This window comes from Oncorhynchus kisutch, linkage group LG6, assembly GCF_002021735.2.
Source record: "Oncorhynchus kisutch isolate 150728-3 linkage group LG6, Okis_V2, whole genome shotgun sequence".
NCBI classification, from domain to species: Eukaryota; Metazoa; Chordata; class Actinopteri; order Salmoniformes; family Salmonidae; genus Oncorhynchus; species Oncorhynchus kisutch.
In genome coordinates this window covers 24,114,659-24,134,095 of record NC_034179.2, presented here as the reverse complement: position 1 = coordinate 24,134,095, position 19,437 = coordinate 24,114,659, and the positions used below count along the sequence as shown (strand labels likewise).

General features: G+C 43.1%; 1 protein-coding gene across 4 annotated transcripts in view; it reads right to left on the bottom strand.

Annotated features, from left to right (window-relative positions):
• LOC109892552 (roundabout homolog 2-like) overlaps positions 1-10,955 on the bottom strand; it is a 210,641-nt gene extending 199,686 nt beyond the window's left edge. For all 4 annotated transcript variants that reach the window (XM_031826451.1, XM_031826452.1, XM_031826449.1 and 1 more), the window contains exon 1: positions 9,911-10,955. In XM_031826451.1, the coding sequence (XP_031682311.1) occupies positions 9,911-10,043 (133 nt within the window). In that variant the 5' untranslated portion in view covers positions 10,044-10,955. The remainder of the gene's footprint in view (positions 1-9,910) is intronic.
• Positions 10,956-19,437: the final 8,482 nt, after the last annotated feature.

Genomic DNA, 19,437 nt, shown 5'->3' with positions numbered 1-19,437 from the left:
CATAAATATGCATTTCTGTGTCTTACAGATCAGGGACCCATGACGAAATTGTTAGCACAATTCCATTATCGGGTGTAAATCCACTTCACTTACTGTAGTTCAATAACCAAAAGAGATGTTTTCAAACTCAATGTGTCATGTCATAGTTGACACCCCATTCTTTCTGCAGACATCGTTGAATCTGAATTTGGTGCAGATATTTACATTTTTTTTGTCAAAAGTGGATAAATAAAAATCTGATTTTACAAAAATTATTTCACCAAACTTTGCATCTGCACGGTTCTTTCAGTAAATGTGTTTTGTAAATCTTTAAGTGTAAATTGTTCAAATAAGTCCTTGTGCATAGAATTGTATGGCTTGGTAAACTTGTTAAACTGACAATGGTTTTTGTTTGTCATACATTTGAATTGGAATTGCCCATCTGAAGCCCGGGCAGAATGGGTTACTATTGTAGCAGCAGTGCTTTATTTGTTCCATAAATGGACAGCCATTGTCAGTTATTGTTAGACACAGCAGGCTATTGTTGGGCATGTCCTTGGCCAATCAGAGCACTTAGTTCGACACTATAACACAGGGATCATCAACTAAATTCAGCAGCAGGCAGATTTTTTTGTTGAGCCGATGGTCGGGGCCCTAACATAACTACAAATAATGTGTAGACTGCAAATTGACTGCAAGAAGCCCAAACAGATATGTTTGACTAAAACATAATCATTTCAAACCTTGCTTACATTTGTATATGATAATGTCTCTCTCATATTTCTTAAGTTAAAATCATTTCGTGCTCATTTCCTGGTGTTTTTACAGTCTTTTATGTCCAATAATGAACATGTACAAAAATGTATCGGTTTGGGGGGCGAAATTGAACCACTCACAGGCCAAATTCAGCCCACGGGCCGCCAGTTGCAGAACCCTGCTATAACACATAATCCATACTCTACTCACCCTCCCTCCATTATATTAACAGAAGTAGTCTGTTGGATGGACAGTCTTTTTCTCTTTACCAGAGATGCCTGATTAATTCAAACAACGGAACATTATTACAGTGTATCTTGTTGGCCCTCCCTGGTGGACTGGCTAAATGTGTATAACTTGGCTGCTGCAGATTCAGGTCAGCCCTGATTTTGTTTCCCTCTCTTCCAGGCTTTATCTCTGGCCTGACTAGCCTGGGAGAATATGGACTACGAATCACAGATCATGGCTCCTCCATTCGAGAGTGGAATGGATGCAACAGGCTGTTGCATATCATGTATGTATATCAGGTGAAGCACATTCACTTTCTGACTGTATATTATGAGATTAGTTGGATGTACACACACATGCGCATGCTTGCACGCACACAAAGTTCTCCATTATTCATCGTCCTTCACAGTGTATTGTGACACATTCATGGTGATGCGAATGTTTGGATCCTGAATGGCGCAGCGGTCTAAGGCACTGCATCGCAGTGAAGGAGGTGTCACTACAGACCTGGGTTCGATCCCTGTATCACAACCGGCCTTGATTGGGAGTCCCATAGGGAGACGCACAACTGGCCCGCACAACTGTCCAGGTTAGGGGAGGGTTTGGCCGGGGTAGGCTATCATTGTAAATAAGAATTTGTTCTCAACTGACTTGCCTAGTTAAATAGAGGTAAATTAAATAAATAAAATGTGCATGCAGAATTTTTATGATCAAGTGTATACAGTGCAGTCGGAAAGTATTCAGACCCTTTGAGTTTTTCCACATTTTGTTACGTTACAGCCATATTCTAAAATTGATAACATGTTCCTCATAAATCCTCACAATACCCCATAATGACAAAGCAAAAAATACTATGTATGTGCTCTGCGCCCAAATAAGACCATATTTGGTTGGTCCGGATCGGAAAAAATCTGGACCAATAATAGATGTCTATTTTTCACAATTTTGGACATCAAAGTACAGCACAGTAGAGCTCAGTAGATTGCAGTACAGTAAAGTAGAGTTCAGTACATTATAGTCTACGCAACTCTAGGTTGTGGACATTTTACATTTTAGTCAATTAGAAGACCCTATGCTATGAGACTCGAAATTGAGCTCAGGTACATCCTGTTTCCATTGATCATCATTGAGATGTTTCTACAATATGATCGGAGTACACCTGTGGTATATGCAATTGATTTGACATGATTTGGAAAAGCACATGCCTGTCTATATTAGGTCACACAGTTGACAGTGCATGTCAGAGCAAAAACCAAGCCATGAGGTTAAAGGAATTGTCCGTAGTGCGCCGAGACAGGTTTGTGTTGAGGCACAGATCTGGGGAAGGGTACTAAAAAATTCTGCAGCATTGAACATCCCCAAGAACACAGTGGCCTCCATCATTCTTAAATGGAAGAAGTTTGAAACCACCAAGACTCTTCCTAGAGCTGGCCGCCCGGCCAAACTGAGCAATCGGGGGAGAAGGGCCTTAGTCAGGGAGGTGACCAAGAACCCGATAATCACTCTGACAGAGCTCTAGAGTTCCTTTGTGGAGATGGGAGAGCCTTCCAGAAGGAAAATCATCTCTGCAGCACTCCACCAATCAGGCCTTTACGCTAGAGTGGCCAGACGGAAGCCACTCCTTACTAAAAGGCACATGACAGCCCCCTTGGAGTTTGCCAAAAGGCACCTAATGATTTTCAGACCATGAGAAACAAGATTCTCTGTTCTGAGGAAACCAAGATTGAACTCTTTGGCCTGAATGCCAAGCGTAACATCTGGAGGAACCTGGCACCATCCCTATGATTAAGCTTGGTGGTGGCAGCATGCTGTGGGGATGTTTTTCAGCGGCAGGGACTGGGAGACTAGTCAGGATCAAGGGAAAGATGAACGGAGCAAAGTACAGAGAGAACCATGATGAAAACCTGCTCCAGAGCTCTCAGGAACTCAGACTGCGGCGACGGTTCAACTTCCAACAGGACAAAGACCCTAATCACACAGTCAAGACAATGCAGGAGTTGCTCAATGTCCTTGAGTAGACCAGCCAGGGCCCGCACTTGAACCCGATCTAACATATCTGGAGAGACCTGAAAATAACTGTACAGCGATGCTCCCCATCCAACCTGACAGAGCATGAGAGGATCTTTAGAGAAGAATGGGAGGAACTCCTCAAATATAGGTGTTCCAAGCTTGTAGTGTCATACCCAAGAAACTGATCATTCCTTTTTTTATATACATTTGCAAAAATACCTACAAATCTATTTTTACTTTGTCATTTATGGGTTTTGTGTGTAGATTGATTAGGGCAAAAAAAATTATAATCGATTTTCGAATTAGGCTGTAACGTAACAAACTGTGGAAAAAGTCAAGGGGTCTGAATTCTTTTGTAACGCACTCTATGTGAGTGGGGAATGGTTGGGTAAGGGGGATCAACATATGACACATTTATCCAATCCACGACTCACCCGGAGTGGAAAGGTTGAAGAGAGAAAATGAGCAGTCTAACACAGTTGTTGCCTCAGCGAAGACTGTTTAACGTTAAATAGGTCATTGTATTTGAAGATGAATATTTTATGGTGAATGCAACAGCATGCATTGCGATTACCCCTGTGCTGAGCAGAGAGTCTGCCAGGCAACCAGATCCCTCTGCTCTGCTTTATGGAGTCTGCTGTTTGTCTTGAGTACTGTACAATGGTAGTGATAATTAGGAGGACGTTTCCGATATTCAAGACAGGGTTCAGATTACTGGTGAACTCTCTCTACTAGCTGGACAGTGTATACCTAATTAACTAATTTAGTTGGAAAAGGAAGTGACAACCTTTGCTGGTGGGCTGCCTCTAGTCTCCATGATGGTGACAGGCTGATATGGGATCACAACACACTGCTTAGCATTTCAAACAGGAGACCGCCAGTACGCTAGACCACAACATTGTACATAGCAGGGAGAGGATAAGCAGATACCCTTCTATTCACATTATCATATCCTGCCTTGTTGGCCCTGTCTGGGGGGTATCATCGGACGGGGCCACAGTGTCTCCCAACTCCTCCTGTCTCAGCCTCCAGTAGCTATTATTTTTAATTTAACCCCTATTTACCCAGGCAAGTCAGTCAAGATCAAATTCTAATTTACAATGAAGGCATACCCTGGACAACGCTGGGCCAATTGTGCACCATCCCATGGGACTCCCAATCACAGCCGAATGTGATACAGCCTGGATTCGAACCAGTGACTGTAGTGAAGCCTATTGCACTGAGATGCAGTGCCTTAGACCGATCACCCACTCGGGAGCAATACTGTACTGTTAATACTGTATGGTGACAGGTAGTCAGATGACTCACAAGGAGAAAATAAAAAGCTAGTGTATGAGAAGCTGAAAATGACTCTCAAACTTTTGACTAGCTAGCTTCTCAAGAGCAACACTCAATACTCAGTTGAACTGAGTGGGTATACAAGGGTCATGAACTACTACACTTTGTCTCAGATTGACAACGGCATGGCACCATCGATGTTGTAGAAAAATATTTTAATCCAAATACATGTTCAAAGTAACAAGCAAATTCATTTTGGTTCATGGCCCATTTTGGAATAAAAAGACATATTCATTAACCATTAAAATGTGTTTGGCAGGAACAAATGGATTTTGTTTCCACAGTGAATAGTTTTGATGTTTTTAGCCAAATAAGGCACAAAAAAGGCTGACACTTCCGACACGTTTTATTCTACGGTAGTCAGTCGTACCCTCAAGATTCTTTGGTCTAAAAATATGACTATGTTAGCTATGGAGTCTGCTGCTCACTGTTTTAACAGAACATATAAATATAGAAGTTAAAAGAAAAACAAATGGTGCACACACCAAATCACACTGCCTCTCCGGCTTCCCTTCACATTCTCCCTGCATTGGCATGTCGAAGTCAGAATGGCAGAAAATGTACACTTCAAAAGATAAGAGAAACAGAAAAGCTTATGCTTGCAAATTCAGAATTAGCTTCATTCTTTTGTATCTCCGCTGACTGTTTTCTAATGCGCCCGATGAAGCTCATTTCGCTTGGCGAATGGTTCAGCGCAGTAATGCTTCATTTCGCTTGGCGAATGGTTCAGCGCAGTAATGCTTCATTTCGCTTGGCGAATGGTTCAGCGCAGTAATGCTTCATTTCGCTTGGCGAATGGTTCATGGCAGTAATGCTTCATTTCGCTTTGCGAATGGTTCAGCGCACGAATGCTTCATTTCGAATGTGCTCAATGTGCTTCAATGTGGCCAAATAAAAACATCCTAATCATATCAGTGAAGGTGAAGTTATCGTATTATCACATCAGTGGATCGTAGGTGAATCATCTCCTCAAGGCAGAGCTTTAGACTGCGTCAAGCCAAACCTGAGTGAGTAATTCCACCCCCTATGCTGTGTATCAACATACAAGTGTTAATCAATTCCAGTGGTTAACCCCTAAACCCTCAGTGTGTTACTAGGGGAGAGTGTGTAGAGACCTGATTGGCTGAACTAGAGCCTGCTTTCCTTTCACAGTTGGATAGAAGAGCATGGGATAGATACTACTGGGGCCATCCTAGGAGCGGTCCGGGGCTCATTGAAATTCCGTGCATAAGTTCTGAAGAGAGAACCAGCCCCAGCCATTACACATTCAGAGATAGCAGCCTGTGTGCACGGCAGATCTGAGTATGATGAAGCAGACAATAAACAGGGCGATGCTAAGATGATACGGTTGTAGTTGAGGAGGAGAGTCGCAGACAAATGTGACCGGACAACATGTAGCGGACCTGTGAGCGTTAGTCCCTCATTGAGAGGTCCTCCATTAGGATGGTCAAGGTTACCCTGACGACGGCCACAATGCAACCCTGCATAGGACAAATAGACACCTTCATCTTCGTTATTTACCCTCAGATGCTGCAGTACAATATATCTTGTGTTAAAGTTATGTCAACTTCTTCTATTGGGTTGACCATGATGGTTTAATATGTGTCATTCAAGTCATATCTGGTTGGGTAGGATATCAGTTTGTTGACTAATCATAGAATCAATGATTGATAATGAATAGAGTGATATGAATAATGGCAGATGTGCACAGCAGGAGTGAGCAGAAATGGGTGACACAAAGGAAAATAGATACCAGCTAGAGATTCACTCTACTCTAGAACACGGACAATGCCAGATGGGCAAAACTACAGCCTTCAACAGAAGCGGCCCCTGTTGGTGCTGGCACCCTGTCAGCATGTCATGTTGTATTCCTTTACAGTGATTTATGAAATTTGAGGAGCATGTGTCATATCTTCTCCAAATGATTCCCTTTTTCAGCAGCTTGGGCAGAAAAACGGGACGCCAAACAGGATATACATGCACACACAAACAGTTTTGTTTTGATGTCATGTCGGAATTATGTCCTGCCACTGTCACATCAGTGTGAGCAATAAAGGCCATCAGCCATGCTGCCTCTACGGTTTGACAAAAATTACACAGAGAGTTTGCCTCTGAGCAGCTAGCCAGCTACTGGGGATATTTGTTTAGTGAGGTCAGTGGGGGCCACCGAGGACAGGATGGACACGGAGGCATGGATCGTGGGCAGTAATGTCCACTGTACACACCCAGCAGTCTCTAACTGTCACTTCCACTGATCTGAGATCTGTCCACCCTCATTACAAAGTGTTGGAGAGAGGGAGGAGGGGGAGGGGGAGGAAGAGGAAGTGATGAAAGGACAAGTAACAAGCAATGGAAAGACCAATGGAAGGCAAGAATTAGAGGCACAATGAGGAGAAGAAATAAAAAGAGGGATGGAGATGGAGAGGATGGGGTTGAGGAGGTCAGAATGGCTAACTTGTCAATCCCACCATGTTAACTGGACTCTGCTGACCAAGAGGCTCTCCTGAGGAGAGTGCCAGGTCATCACACCTGGGTCAGATTGGCTCGTAACTCATGGCAAAGACTCCTATCACGAGGGCCCTAAAGGAGTACAGCGAAGATGGAGCTTGGCGTGGTGTTACAACATTATGCTACTGTAGCCCAGAGCAAGGAACTGCATCAGAGCATCTCTACATCTAGAAGGTCAACAAGGTGAACACTAAATGAGATGTTCTACTGTTTCATCTCCAATGTTGGCAGGAGGTCTATAAATGTACTGTATTAGTAGAATTACTTATGATTTCAAAACATCAGAGCTGGAGATCAGGGAGTTTTTGTTTGGCCCTCTCCTACTATTGGCAAGCATGGATGTAATGCTGCCTTGCAGGCTAGACTCCTGGTCTCTATCTCTGAGAGTGGTGAAGATAAAGATATGGACAGAGATACAGTAGAGTTAGATTCCACCACCTTGATACCACATCCTGCTCAGGGATATGGAATACACATTTCATGCCACACAATTAAAATTATTATTCAAAGAACACAGATATTTTACATGACATATAATGTAATAAAACCAAGTTAGCTTTGCATTCCTCAACTATAATAAGAGATGTGAAATGAGATAGCCCTGATTTTTTTGTTCTCTGGAAATGAATTCCCAGGTCTTAAAGCGACAATCAGTAGTAGAAACAATAACAAAGCATCCTCCTCATACCTGTTTCAGTAAAAAGCTAAGAGATGGGGCATGATAAATGTAACCACTCTCAAATTCATAGACAGAGATATAATATGTTTTGAGGCTACAGTATACAGTGTTTGTTATCATTTACTTTTTTGACAAACATTGGAGTAAAATGTGTATATTTTCGGTTCTAATTGGGTAGACAGTTGAACTAAGCTCATGAGTCATTTATAAGTTATATTCTTCATGAATCAATGGAAGTAGCAACTGCTGATTGCCCCTTTAACTGCTTTTATGGCAGATCAAAATCTCAGTGCTATAGAGATTGCACAGAGAAAACAAAAATAAACACTTAACTATGCATTATACACTAGCTATGCATTATGTGGATATTTAGGACCCGAAATCGCTCGCAAACACAACAAGTTTCATGCAAAAATCTCCCATTTATTTGGATGATTTATGCAAACCTCTGGGTTGAGAAGCAAGTTATGATTCAGACGATCTTATTTCATGTTTATGTTGTTACAGGCATCGTCATCATCTAGTGTTGTTGTTCCCACATCCCAACTCTTCCTTTCTTGCCCTCCCTTTTTCTCTCTCTCTCTCTCTCTCCTCCTCTCTCTTTGTGGTTCACCCTCAGTGATTTTGGCTCTGGGGAGGGAAGAGGAGCAGAAGGAGATATGCTGTTAGCTGAAACCAGGCTTCTTCCGGTGCGTGGCTGCGCTATCTCCAGCACACACCACCTGACTGGCATTAGCATTCTCTATGGCAGGCATGGAGGGCAGGGGAGCCACATTAATAACCTCCTTTACATTCCTTCCATTCTCCCCTGGTTCTTCCCCATTTACTCTGCTCCTCTGCCTCTACCGAACCTCAACCCAAACTGCCATGAGAGCTGAGGTAGAGAGGACTCCTCTCTCTCTCTATAGCAGGAGCAGGTGGAAGAAAGGGAGAACTGTCATAGTGAAGTGCACATCTCTCAGAGGTTTCGACTTCTGCTCAACTTGTCCTGGTTCTCCTGGCAGTTGGAGGATATCTTTTCTCAGTGTTTAAAAATCTGAAAGTACATTAGAGAGTATTACCATGTGCTCATGGCAATCATTATAATTGCTGTTCTCTCTGGAGACATCTAAACATATTTACCTGTATGCTAGCTACACTGTAGTTTACACAAACACTTTGTAAGTCACCCTGGATGACAATGTCAACTAAATAATGAACACACACTCATCTCCAATCAGAAGAGGGATGAGTACAGGGTGAGTGTAGAAGGAGAAGGCGGAAGATGAAAGGACACATGGAGAAGAAAGGGAGGAAAGAGAGGAAGGGGAAAGGAAATCTGGTTAAGCGGATTAGAATTCCACCGCTGGTCCTTTGAAGGCAGGCGCTGCGCTGCGTGGCTGCCCGGCACCGGGGGGCCGTCCAGGCCCCCTGTCCACTACCCCCCAAAGCTCCAATGGTAAGATAAGAGAGAAGAGTTAATCCGACAAACAGGATTAGGGACTGGGAGGAGAGGAGGGGGCGAGGGAGGGTGAGTGAGCGTGAGCTGGGGTGCTAGGTAGGATGGGTCACTGCCACCCTCGCTCAGCCTACACATGGGGACACAGCAGTAAGTAGGCAGTCCAAAGCTATATCAGCAGGGCCACATTGGGGGCGATAGGGGTGGCCCTGGGGAAGATGACTCCAGACAAGGCAGTGCCCTGGGGGTTAGCTGGGAGGTGTGTGGCCTCTTATTCATGCATCTGTTTTGCATGGTCCCTATCACAGTATGGCACAGGCACATGGGCTGTTACCCACTGAGTCCTTTCTGCCAGGCCAGACCCCTGTCCTCCATATGTAAACAGCATCATGGAAGCTGTAGCCACACACACAGCAGGAACTGAAAGATATGGAGTCCACTGTACGCACCATACAGAAGATCAAGCAAAGCCACTGTAATATTCACTATGAAATCAAATGAGCTCAAGTAGAGTCTGAAATCATTCACAATCACATGCATACCCATCCTTGAACTTTGTACAATGTAGCAGTCCAAAACTATGATCAGAACCACGGACCAGATAGACCAAAGCATAGCTTTCCCACATACACCTCTCCAAATGTTCTCAGTGACCTCCTGTTTACCAACTTTCTAACAAAACAAACACACATCAGTGTGAGAGAGGTGTGATACACTACACACAGCCCACTGAGTCGTATTGATATTGAACAATAATGCCTGACATCATATCCTAATCCATGAGACCGAGAAAATACCCACTGTGCCCAGTTGACTGACTTTCACCACCACCACAAACTCACAGCAAGGTTCAGCAATCCTCAAAACATCACTGCCTACAACAGCAACAGTATGCCTTACACACAGGTAAACAGATCCACAGATCGAAGAGTCCATGATGAACTCTATAATCCCACAGAGTCTGTGTGACTTACCTCCCTTGTTCTTGTGTCTGCCTGGCGTTCTACCCTGCAGGCTGACCCCTGGTCCTCCCAGGAGCAGGAAGAGGAGCAGAGCCAGTTCACACACAGATACACATCCACATCTACACCTGGTCAAGGGTGACATCTCTGGTTCCACTGGTTCCACTGTGGGACGGTAGGTCTCCACTCAGCAGTCTCATCAATAACAGGGAGGGCAGCATGTGAGATGTCCACTACACCCTCAGACCCATCCTCATCAGTTCCAGTTCCCAGGTGCCTCTGCAGATGCATTCATGGTATCCCCAAGTTGATGTTGATAAACAAGTGTATGTTTTTCTCTGTCCTTAGTTATCACCTGTCTGTTTATCTTGGGTCTGTCTCAGTCATAAGTCCATCGTGCAATGGGGAGACAGGGTCTCCTTGCACACTGAGTTGCTGTATCCACAGTCACATCCTTTGAGAGCTCCAGAAGCGTACTGAAGTCCTTTCTCAGGGAATCCTCTCAGACACAGCAGCAGCGCTGCACAGGACAGCTGGAGGACAAAGCTGGCTGAGCAGAGTCGCGCAGTATGGATCTCTCTCCCTCACTATTCTCTCTCTCTCTCTCTCTCTCTCTCACACACACACACAGTGAAGGCTGAAACAGCTGCGGGTAACGCTAGAGCCACTGGTGCTGTTCTGCTGCTGATTATAGTAGTGGTGCTGATGGTGTTAATGGTGGTGAAAGCCTGCTCTATCTACTGGTGTTTACTAAGAGGAAACCTCCATGCAGCATGCACTCGCACTGCGAACACAACTGACTGTGGAGGAGAGGAAAATCCAGCAGTCCAGAGGCATAAGCACAGGGGATGGAGAGAGAGTGAAAAAGAGAGAGGTAAGAGTAGCAGTAAAGTGATCAGTGGAAAGAGAGAGATTGAGATATGAAGCCAATGGTTGAGACATGTGGAGGAATGTCAGGCGTGGAGAGAGGAGAGGAGAAACGTAAAAGAGACGGCTCTAATCCTCACACACAGGCAAGCAGCTCTGGAAGCAGCAGCTGACAAAAAAAAAATGTATTCCGAGGAGAGAAATGACAGCTTCAGCACACGGCTATGTCAGCTCAGTGTCATAGAGCAGCGAGGAGAGAGCAGGGGATGGGATAGAGGGAGCTGACTTCAGAGACTAGGGGGGAAGTGTAGGGATATTAAGGCGAGGGAGGGGGTGGAGAATGATGGTGCACGTTCCCAGCTATCTCTGGGGTGTGCAAGGTTTTTCACCTCAGTAACAAGAGTTGAGACGGAGAGCCTGAAGGATAACAGAAAGGCATGTTTACCACAAGTCTTGGTCTCAATTACAGTCCTCTATGGTGAGAACAACGATGCAGAGGTATTGCTAACCACAGTCACCCTCATCCCTCCTTGTACACTCGATGCATACAATTACATATGGCTGTGTAATTACTATATTCCTTTCTCTTGCTCTTTCACCCCTCCTCATCCAAGCACGTCAACGAACAAGATGTGTGCAGTTAGTGTTGTCTTCAAGGGAATTGAAACACATCACGGAACCTCTATAAGGTGGGTCAATCGATGACCACTTCACTGGCCATCAACAACAGTGCATCACTGTAGCCCTTTCCTCTTCCCTTTTCCCACTGTAGCCCTTTCCTCAAAGTAGTCAAAAGTTTAGTGTTTGGTCTCATATACTTCTTGCACGCAATGAATACATCAATATAGTGACTCTTATGTTTTGCCCAATATAATTTTCAGGAGACTCCTGAATTAATCCTGATAATGTCATGATTAAGAAAAATCATGAATGAATAATGATGAGTGAGATGCCGTTCAGAGGATACCATAAAACATATGGTATTCCCACTCACTCAATAATTATAGCCTGCATAAAAACTTCTAAGGAACCCTCAGACTGAGCGAGGAATTCATCACTGCCAGCTCGCCATCCATTGCAGTTCTCTTCAAGGTCAGGAGACCATAGAAACAAACAAAAAATAGGGTGGTGTATTCAAATCAAAAGCTTGCTAGCATTGTTAGCTAGCTATGTTGAAATACCAGATTTGCCATAAGATTCACAGGCAGGAAACAAATAGATGTAACCCAAACTTAATAAAAAAATATATATATATTTACAAATTGTACAGGAGCTCTGCCTAGGCCACCTCACGGCGCCGTGGCAAAATGTGTTGAATAGCAGGAAATTAGCTCTAAAACAGGAACATTTTCCCTCAGCCTTATGGCAAAATGTGTAAAATAGCATGAGATTGGCTATAAAAGTCCCCCCAAAATACCCCCACAAATATAAATAAAAAGGCGCAACGCCACCGTCTTCCACCACCATCAATAAAACACCAAATGATGACATTTCTCCTGGAAGAATGGTGTCGCCTACCTCCAATAGAGTTCCAGACACTTGTAGAATCTATGCCAAGCCGCATTGAAGCTGTTCTGGCAGTTCATGGTGGCCCAACGCCCTATTAAGACACTTTATGTTGGTGTTTCTTTAATTTTAAAAGATATCTATACATTGCATAGGTTGGAAAAGTATTTCATACAGATATTCCATGAGATACTGTATCTGTTTGGACAGTGTTGTGACTGTGAGCAGGTATGCATGTGTGAGTCTCCCATTGACAGTTAAGGTAAAGCAAGGTGTCAGTGGCATTTACAGCAGGGAGACAGACAGTAAGTGAGGGGAAATAACTTTCTTAGTTAGTTTTCCCTAATGAAAAATTGATCAACCCTACAAAAAATATCCATTAAATATAATCTTCATAATAATTCACATTTTCTATTGCTGCTGGATTATTTTCCTGCTGTAGCAAACTGGCTCAAACTAAGATCCTACATCTGTAGATGCCACTTTCCAAATGTTTCAAAAATAATTTAGCTGAATGTGTGCCATTACACCTGTACCAGTCACAGGGCTGGCCAGTGCATGTGCAGCTAAATTAGGTCCAGGCAGGTACAACTTTTAATCTGGGCTCCATCCAGTCACAGTGACATTTTACCTCTAACATGGAACTGACTGCTCTTCATATGGAGTCTATTGAGGCCGACCAGGACGGAGCAGTCTGATGATTTCCTTTCCCACTGAACAATGGAAAATTAAAAGGCACTGTCAGAAAACACCAAAACAGATTATAGTGGTTTAATCAGGTATTGTTAACTATTGTAGATCTCTTTAAGCAATATATAGGCTATTTTCGTTTTAGAACTAGATCATAGCATGGTAGTAATAGCCAAACACACTTACAAGTCCCTCGTCATCATTGATTATTCATAAACATACTTCCGTGTTCTCTTCCCCTGAAATACATATACAATTCAATGCTATGGGTGGCAAGGAGTGTCACATAGATGAAACTGATCAGAGCGCCACATTTCAACTGGTTAAATGTTTCCACCTTAACACTGGCATCCAGTGGACATGGGGAGAATCGCAAAGGCATCCCTATCAGTTGCACCAAGGGAAAATAACTTGTTGAAAAAAGTAATACTATTGTGCTCTATTTTAGGAGAAAAACACTTGATGGTTTTTCATAATGGCTTGTGCACAGTCTTGTTGCCAAGATACCAACCAAATACAATTAAGTCAATATTCATTTCTTTTAGGATCGACATTCAACAAAGACAATAGCTTACGCCTAACCCCTCAATATATGCACAAAATAGTCTGACAGCAGTTATACTCTTCTAAATCAGCCCTCTCTGCATGACAGTGCTACCCTGAGTAACCAGAATCTGACTCTGCAAAATTCTGCCTGCACTGGTGAGAGGAGCTGTGCAACCATCTGCCACACAGTCACAACCCAGCAGGCTTCCCCCCAGCCACTCATCAACATATTAACACGGGTCCTCCCCTTAGCCATACGCCTCTTAGAAGGCTAAATGAAGTCTGAGAGTCATTTGATCATAACAGATGGACCAGACACAACCCAGAGCAGTCTACCTTAAATGTACTGATTAAATATACTGCCCTACGTCTAAGTCTGAACCTGAGCACTTCCTCAGAAGAAAAATATGTTCCCTGAGGAGAAATGCAAAACTGATAAGATAGTCAGAAAACATGTGAAGTGGAACATACAGTGAGACTGCAGTGGGATTTACTGTGGGCATATGGTAGAGGCACAATTCTTAATGTGATTCAGCCAGGGTCTCTCACTTGGACTGATGAAGAAAATTAGTAACAATAACAGCTGGACAATTGCAGCTGGAAGGACAATAGCAGCTGGAAGAGTGGCTGGCTAGAACATCGGCTGTGCAATATTGCTTCTCCATATGACTTCTCTCGGCTAATAAAGAACTGCTCTCAACATTCACTGAATAATAGATTCTGTTATGTGCTTTCTCTCACTCTCTCATTATGTGCGAGTGTGCATTTGTGCATTATGTTTGTGTGCGTGTCCACTGCCAACATTTTGATATTTCAACCTTTTTATTGGAAAAGAGAAAATAACAGGCTGTTGTAACTTTCCAGCACCTCACAAAATGCATTAGACACTTATCTCCCCACTGACTTACAGCAAGGCCTTAGAAGCTCTTCTCTCCATGTTTCTCTGTGAATGGCCACGCTAAGATACAGCCAACTGTTACTGAGGTCTGTAGTCAGCGATAAATACACAAAGCACACACAAGGGAACATCTTTAAGAGAACTAATATCTGATGAAGGCAAGGTTTCACGTCAGTCTCTTGCATACACAGCTAAGATAAAGGTGGACATGTAAAGGCCGATGTGATTAACTATTTCTAGGCAAGTGTGTTGATCCACAAAATGTACAACCCACACACACATGCTCTGATCCAAGATGGCTTAGCAGTCAGACGTCTTTGTCCTGTCGTGTCCCTTGTATATATATTTTTCTTCGCTTATCTTTTTTAATTATTTTCCTAAACCTCAACTTCTAAATACTCTCCTGCAACCCGCCTCACCCGATGTGGCGTGGATCAGTTTTTTTCTAAAGTATTTCTATTACTTTGGATCTGGAATCCCTCAACTGAAGCTAGCCAGCTAACTACCTACCAGCTATCAGTCAGCAAACCATTGCTAGCGGTCATCAGCTAACCTTTAGCTCAGAAAGCTCTCGCAGTTCGAACAACGTGACTCAAACCAGAGCATAACGGACCTATACTGCCCTCCCAAGCAAAAAGGCAGTAACTGCTCATTTGGTCGAAAATGAGTTAATGTCATTTTTGTTACATGAAATGCATGCTTAATCATATGGACAAGTATCCTGCCTCTATTGTATTGTGTTTTGGAGAAAATGGGGGTCGTATTAGCAGTAACTGCAAAAAGTTACTGTGAAACGAAGGTAAATGGCAGTAACTGAACTCACTGCCTTTTAGCTTGGTTTCAACCTGCACTTGGCTGCAGTTACTGCGTTTTACCATTGTATCGTATCATTTTATTCTGATAGTGATGCAATCGAACCTGTATGACACTGACTGACAGCTACACACACATACATTGCTAATCTAGGGATACAACACCATGGCACAACATTCCCGGGGGAAATTATGGTTGAACTTGCTCTGAAACGCCGACATCCAGACACTGGTAAGAACAAGCTAGCTAAGTAGATCTGACATCAAAATTTATTAGCTAGCTAGCAAGCTAGCTAACTAGCTAATGAGCATAGACTAACAATGCTACCTGCTCTCATAAGAGATCTGCAATTGATACTAACGTCAATCTATTAGCCATATAAGGAATTAGATGGTTTCTTTGAATCAATACACCATACACACGAATTCTAGCCAGTGACAGCCACCTACCAAAACGTCAAAACCTACCTAGCTAGCATAAATGTGAAGCTACATGTTTCCATAAGAGACGATCAGCAGTTTATACTAGCTTCAATCTATTATACCTAGAATTATAGTTGTATTCTTAAAAAAATTTAAAAAATAAACTTTTCTCACCATTTTCATGGTATCCAATTGTTAGTAGGTACTATCCTGTCTCATCGCTACAACTCCCGTACGGGCTCGGGAGAGAGGAAGGTCGAAAGCCATGCGTCCTCCGAAACACAACCCAACCAAGCCGCCAGGTGCACAGCGCACATCCAACCCGGAAGCCAGCCGCACCAATGTGTCGGAGGAAACACTGTGCACCTGGCGACCTGGTTAGCGTGCACTGCGCCCTGCCTGCCACAGGAGTCGCTAGTGCGCGATGAGACAAGGATATCCCTACCGGCCAAACCCTCCCTAACCCGGACGACGCTAGGTCAATTGTGCGTCGCCCCACGGACCTCCTGGTTGCGGCCGGCAGCGACAGAGCCTGGGTGCAAACCGAGAGTCTCTGGTGGCACAGCTAGCACTGTGATGCAGTGCCCTAGACCGGGAGGCCCCTTATAGTTGTATTCTGACATTCAATAGGTTATTTGAATCCGTAACGTTACACCATACACACGATCTCTAGTCAGCTGACGGTCAGTTGGACTTGCACCCCATACTGAATTGTCAGATGCCACGCACACTCGTTATCCGGATGAGCACACACACAGCACTTCTAGCTCATTAATAATATTTCTACTCACATGTTCAGGGTTTCTGGTTTTCTTTTATATTCCAGTATTACGTGACTGTCCCAGTCAGGAAAGTTAAAATTCCAAATTGTATCCATCACCTTTGTTGGTTGCATATGTAATTAGTACAACAAGCTTTGACATGCCAAACGTGTGCTCAATGTATCTGCTTCAGTGCCATCATTACATGAATGCAGAAAAAACTGTTTTGCATGACTTCCACCAATCCCTGTGGTCTAGATGATTAGTATCTATGCGGATCAAAGTTGCCATGTGAGGGTGTATTAGGACAGTACAACTACGTCAATACTAGGTTTTATTCCTGTCAATGTCCATCCATGCAATTTTTCGGTATTTGTAAATAATAATGAAAATGTAAGAGCCTTTTGGGAGCAGGTATGAAATGAATAGATGAACTGAGTTATGACAGTGAAAATGATTATGATAATGTTTGCACAAGATAAAATCAACGTTGATTATATCCTATCTTATAGAATAACTGAAAAGGATTATGATCATATGTTTGCACACCAGAAAAAAGTATTAATTATTATAATCCATGACAGAATAGAAACATTAGGATGCAGGTCCCTGATTATTTGCTCTATTTATTTCAGTTGAGTTTGAGGGCCATATTCCAACAAAGATTCCTGATCTACCCCCTTTAACTGAAGTCACAGTGTCAACACTATTTGAAGAAATAGTGAACCAGTGGGTGGTCTCTGACTTCTTAGACATCAGTCTATCGGAAGAGAAATCAATTGCCAATGATGATGATGATGAAGATGATCATCCACCTTCAGAGTTGGATGTTCCAGCACCAGTGGCAGCTGAGCCAGTGGACACAACTCCAGAACACCTATCAAACAAGAAATCCAAGATTCCACCAATGGGTAAGCCATGTGGTCCCAAATGCAAGAGGCAATGTACTAGGCGAAAGGAAATATGGGAAAAGTATTGGGAGATGAAGTATAAGGAGAAGAGGACATGGATCTTCCACATGGTGGCACAGCAATATAAGAAAAATGTCACCGTTGGTGCTGACAGTCGAAGCAGGAGGTTGTTTCTGTACCATCTTCCAAACCAGAGCGGTTCTGCACAACAGGTGTGCAAAGTGTTTTTTCTGACAACATTGGGCTACCACCCCAAAAATGACAGGTTGATTGTCACAATGATGGGCAAGTCAATCACCACCAAACGGCAGTTCTGGAATGACTTGGCTGTGAACAGCATTGCTGAGGATGAGGAGAGATATGGAAGAGCACTGAAGAAGTTTGACTTAAAAATGAAATGTTACTTAAAAATTAAATGTAACTATTCAGCATTTTATCAATTGTAGCTAAATGTCATGTGGGTCCTCTTGTGAATATGAACATGTAAATATAATTAAAATGTATTCTTAAAGCTGTTATTTTTTCATTCAAAAGTGTCATTTGAAAAAATACAAATAAAATGTTTTTGTCATTTTTTATAATTTGTATTACCCTACACCATACTTTGATCATGTTCCATCATTATATATTACAAGACAGGTAATCATTTCATCTAATTCAAATAATTTCAGTGCTGCTTTTCACATTTATTCTTATAACAAGACATGGGCTACTTGTCAAACACAGTATGTAATGTGACTGATGCAGAACCTACATCTCTACGTAAATACAAATGGTATCTTAGTGGAAGACACACAAAGTATGCAGTTTCAACTCTGTTACACTGTCAGTAATTACATTGCTCTTGTATTAATAGCATAAATGAGAAGTATAGTAAACCAACAAATGAAAATAGATACTGCTCTTTGCTTTGGTATTACCCTGCAATTTATAACTGCCATTTAAGGGTCAAAGGTCATGTCAGAGGTCAGGGTCAACATTAATTAAAAGAAATACTGATAGTAAGGCAACAGATCATTACATCTCTTATGATCACCCTAGAATTCATTTGGCTGGACAATTAAAAAACTTTGAAGCCATTTTTCTCAGTTACACGCTATGAGCAGTTACTGCCTTTTTGCTTGGGAGGGCAGTATTATTACTTTTGTATTTTTTCCCCATATCCCTGGATTCCTACCGCAAACTCTGAACATTTTCATCTGGATCTTCGCAACTAGCTAACTGCAATCCCAGGTGACTACTCCTGGCTAGCGTTTCCATCCCAGAGCAAGCACCAATTAGCCTGAAGCTAGCCTGGCCCTGGCTCCTGTGCTACCACCGAAGCCCACTCCAGGGCTACAAATATCCGGACCCCCTTTATATGCAACTTGTCAGGGAAGTTAGGAACAAATATACACAGGCAGTTAGAAAAGCTAAGGCTAGCTTTTTCATGCAGAAATTAGCTTCCTGTAGTACCAACTCAAAAAAGTTCTGGGACACTGTAAAGTCCATGGAGAATAAGAGCACCTTCTACCAGCTGCCCACTGCTCTGAGGCTAGGAAACATTGTAACCACCGAAAAATTCACTATAATTGAGAATTTCAATAAGAATTTCTCTACAGCTGGCCATGCTTTCCACCTGGCTATCCCTACCCCGGTCAACTGCCCGGCACCCTCCACAGCAAAAGCCCCCACAATTTCTCCTTCACCCAAATCGAGATAGCCGATGTTCTGAAAGAGCTGCAAAATCTGGACCCCTACAAATCAACCGGGCTAGACAATCTGGACCCTCTCTTTCTAAAATTATCTGCAGAAATTGTTGCAACCCCTATTACTAGCCTGTTCAACCTTTCTTTCGTATCGTCTGAGATTCCCAAAGATTGGAAAGCTGCCGCGGTCATCCCCTTTTTCAAAGGGGATGACACTATAGACCCAAACTGCTACAGACCTATATCTGTCCTACCCTGTCTTTCTAAGGTCTTCGAAAGCCAAGTTAACAAACAGATTACGGACCATTTCGAATCCCACCGTACCTTCTCCACTATGCAATCTGGTTTCAGAGCTGGTCATGGGTGCACCTCAGCCACGCTCAAGGTGCTAAACGACATCATAACCGCCATCGATAAGAGACATTACTGTGCAGCCT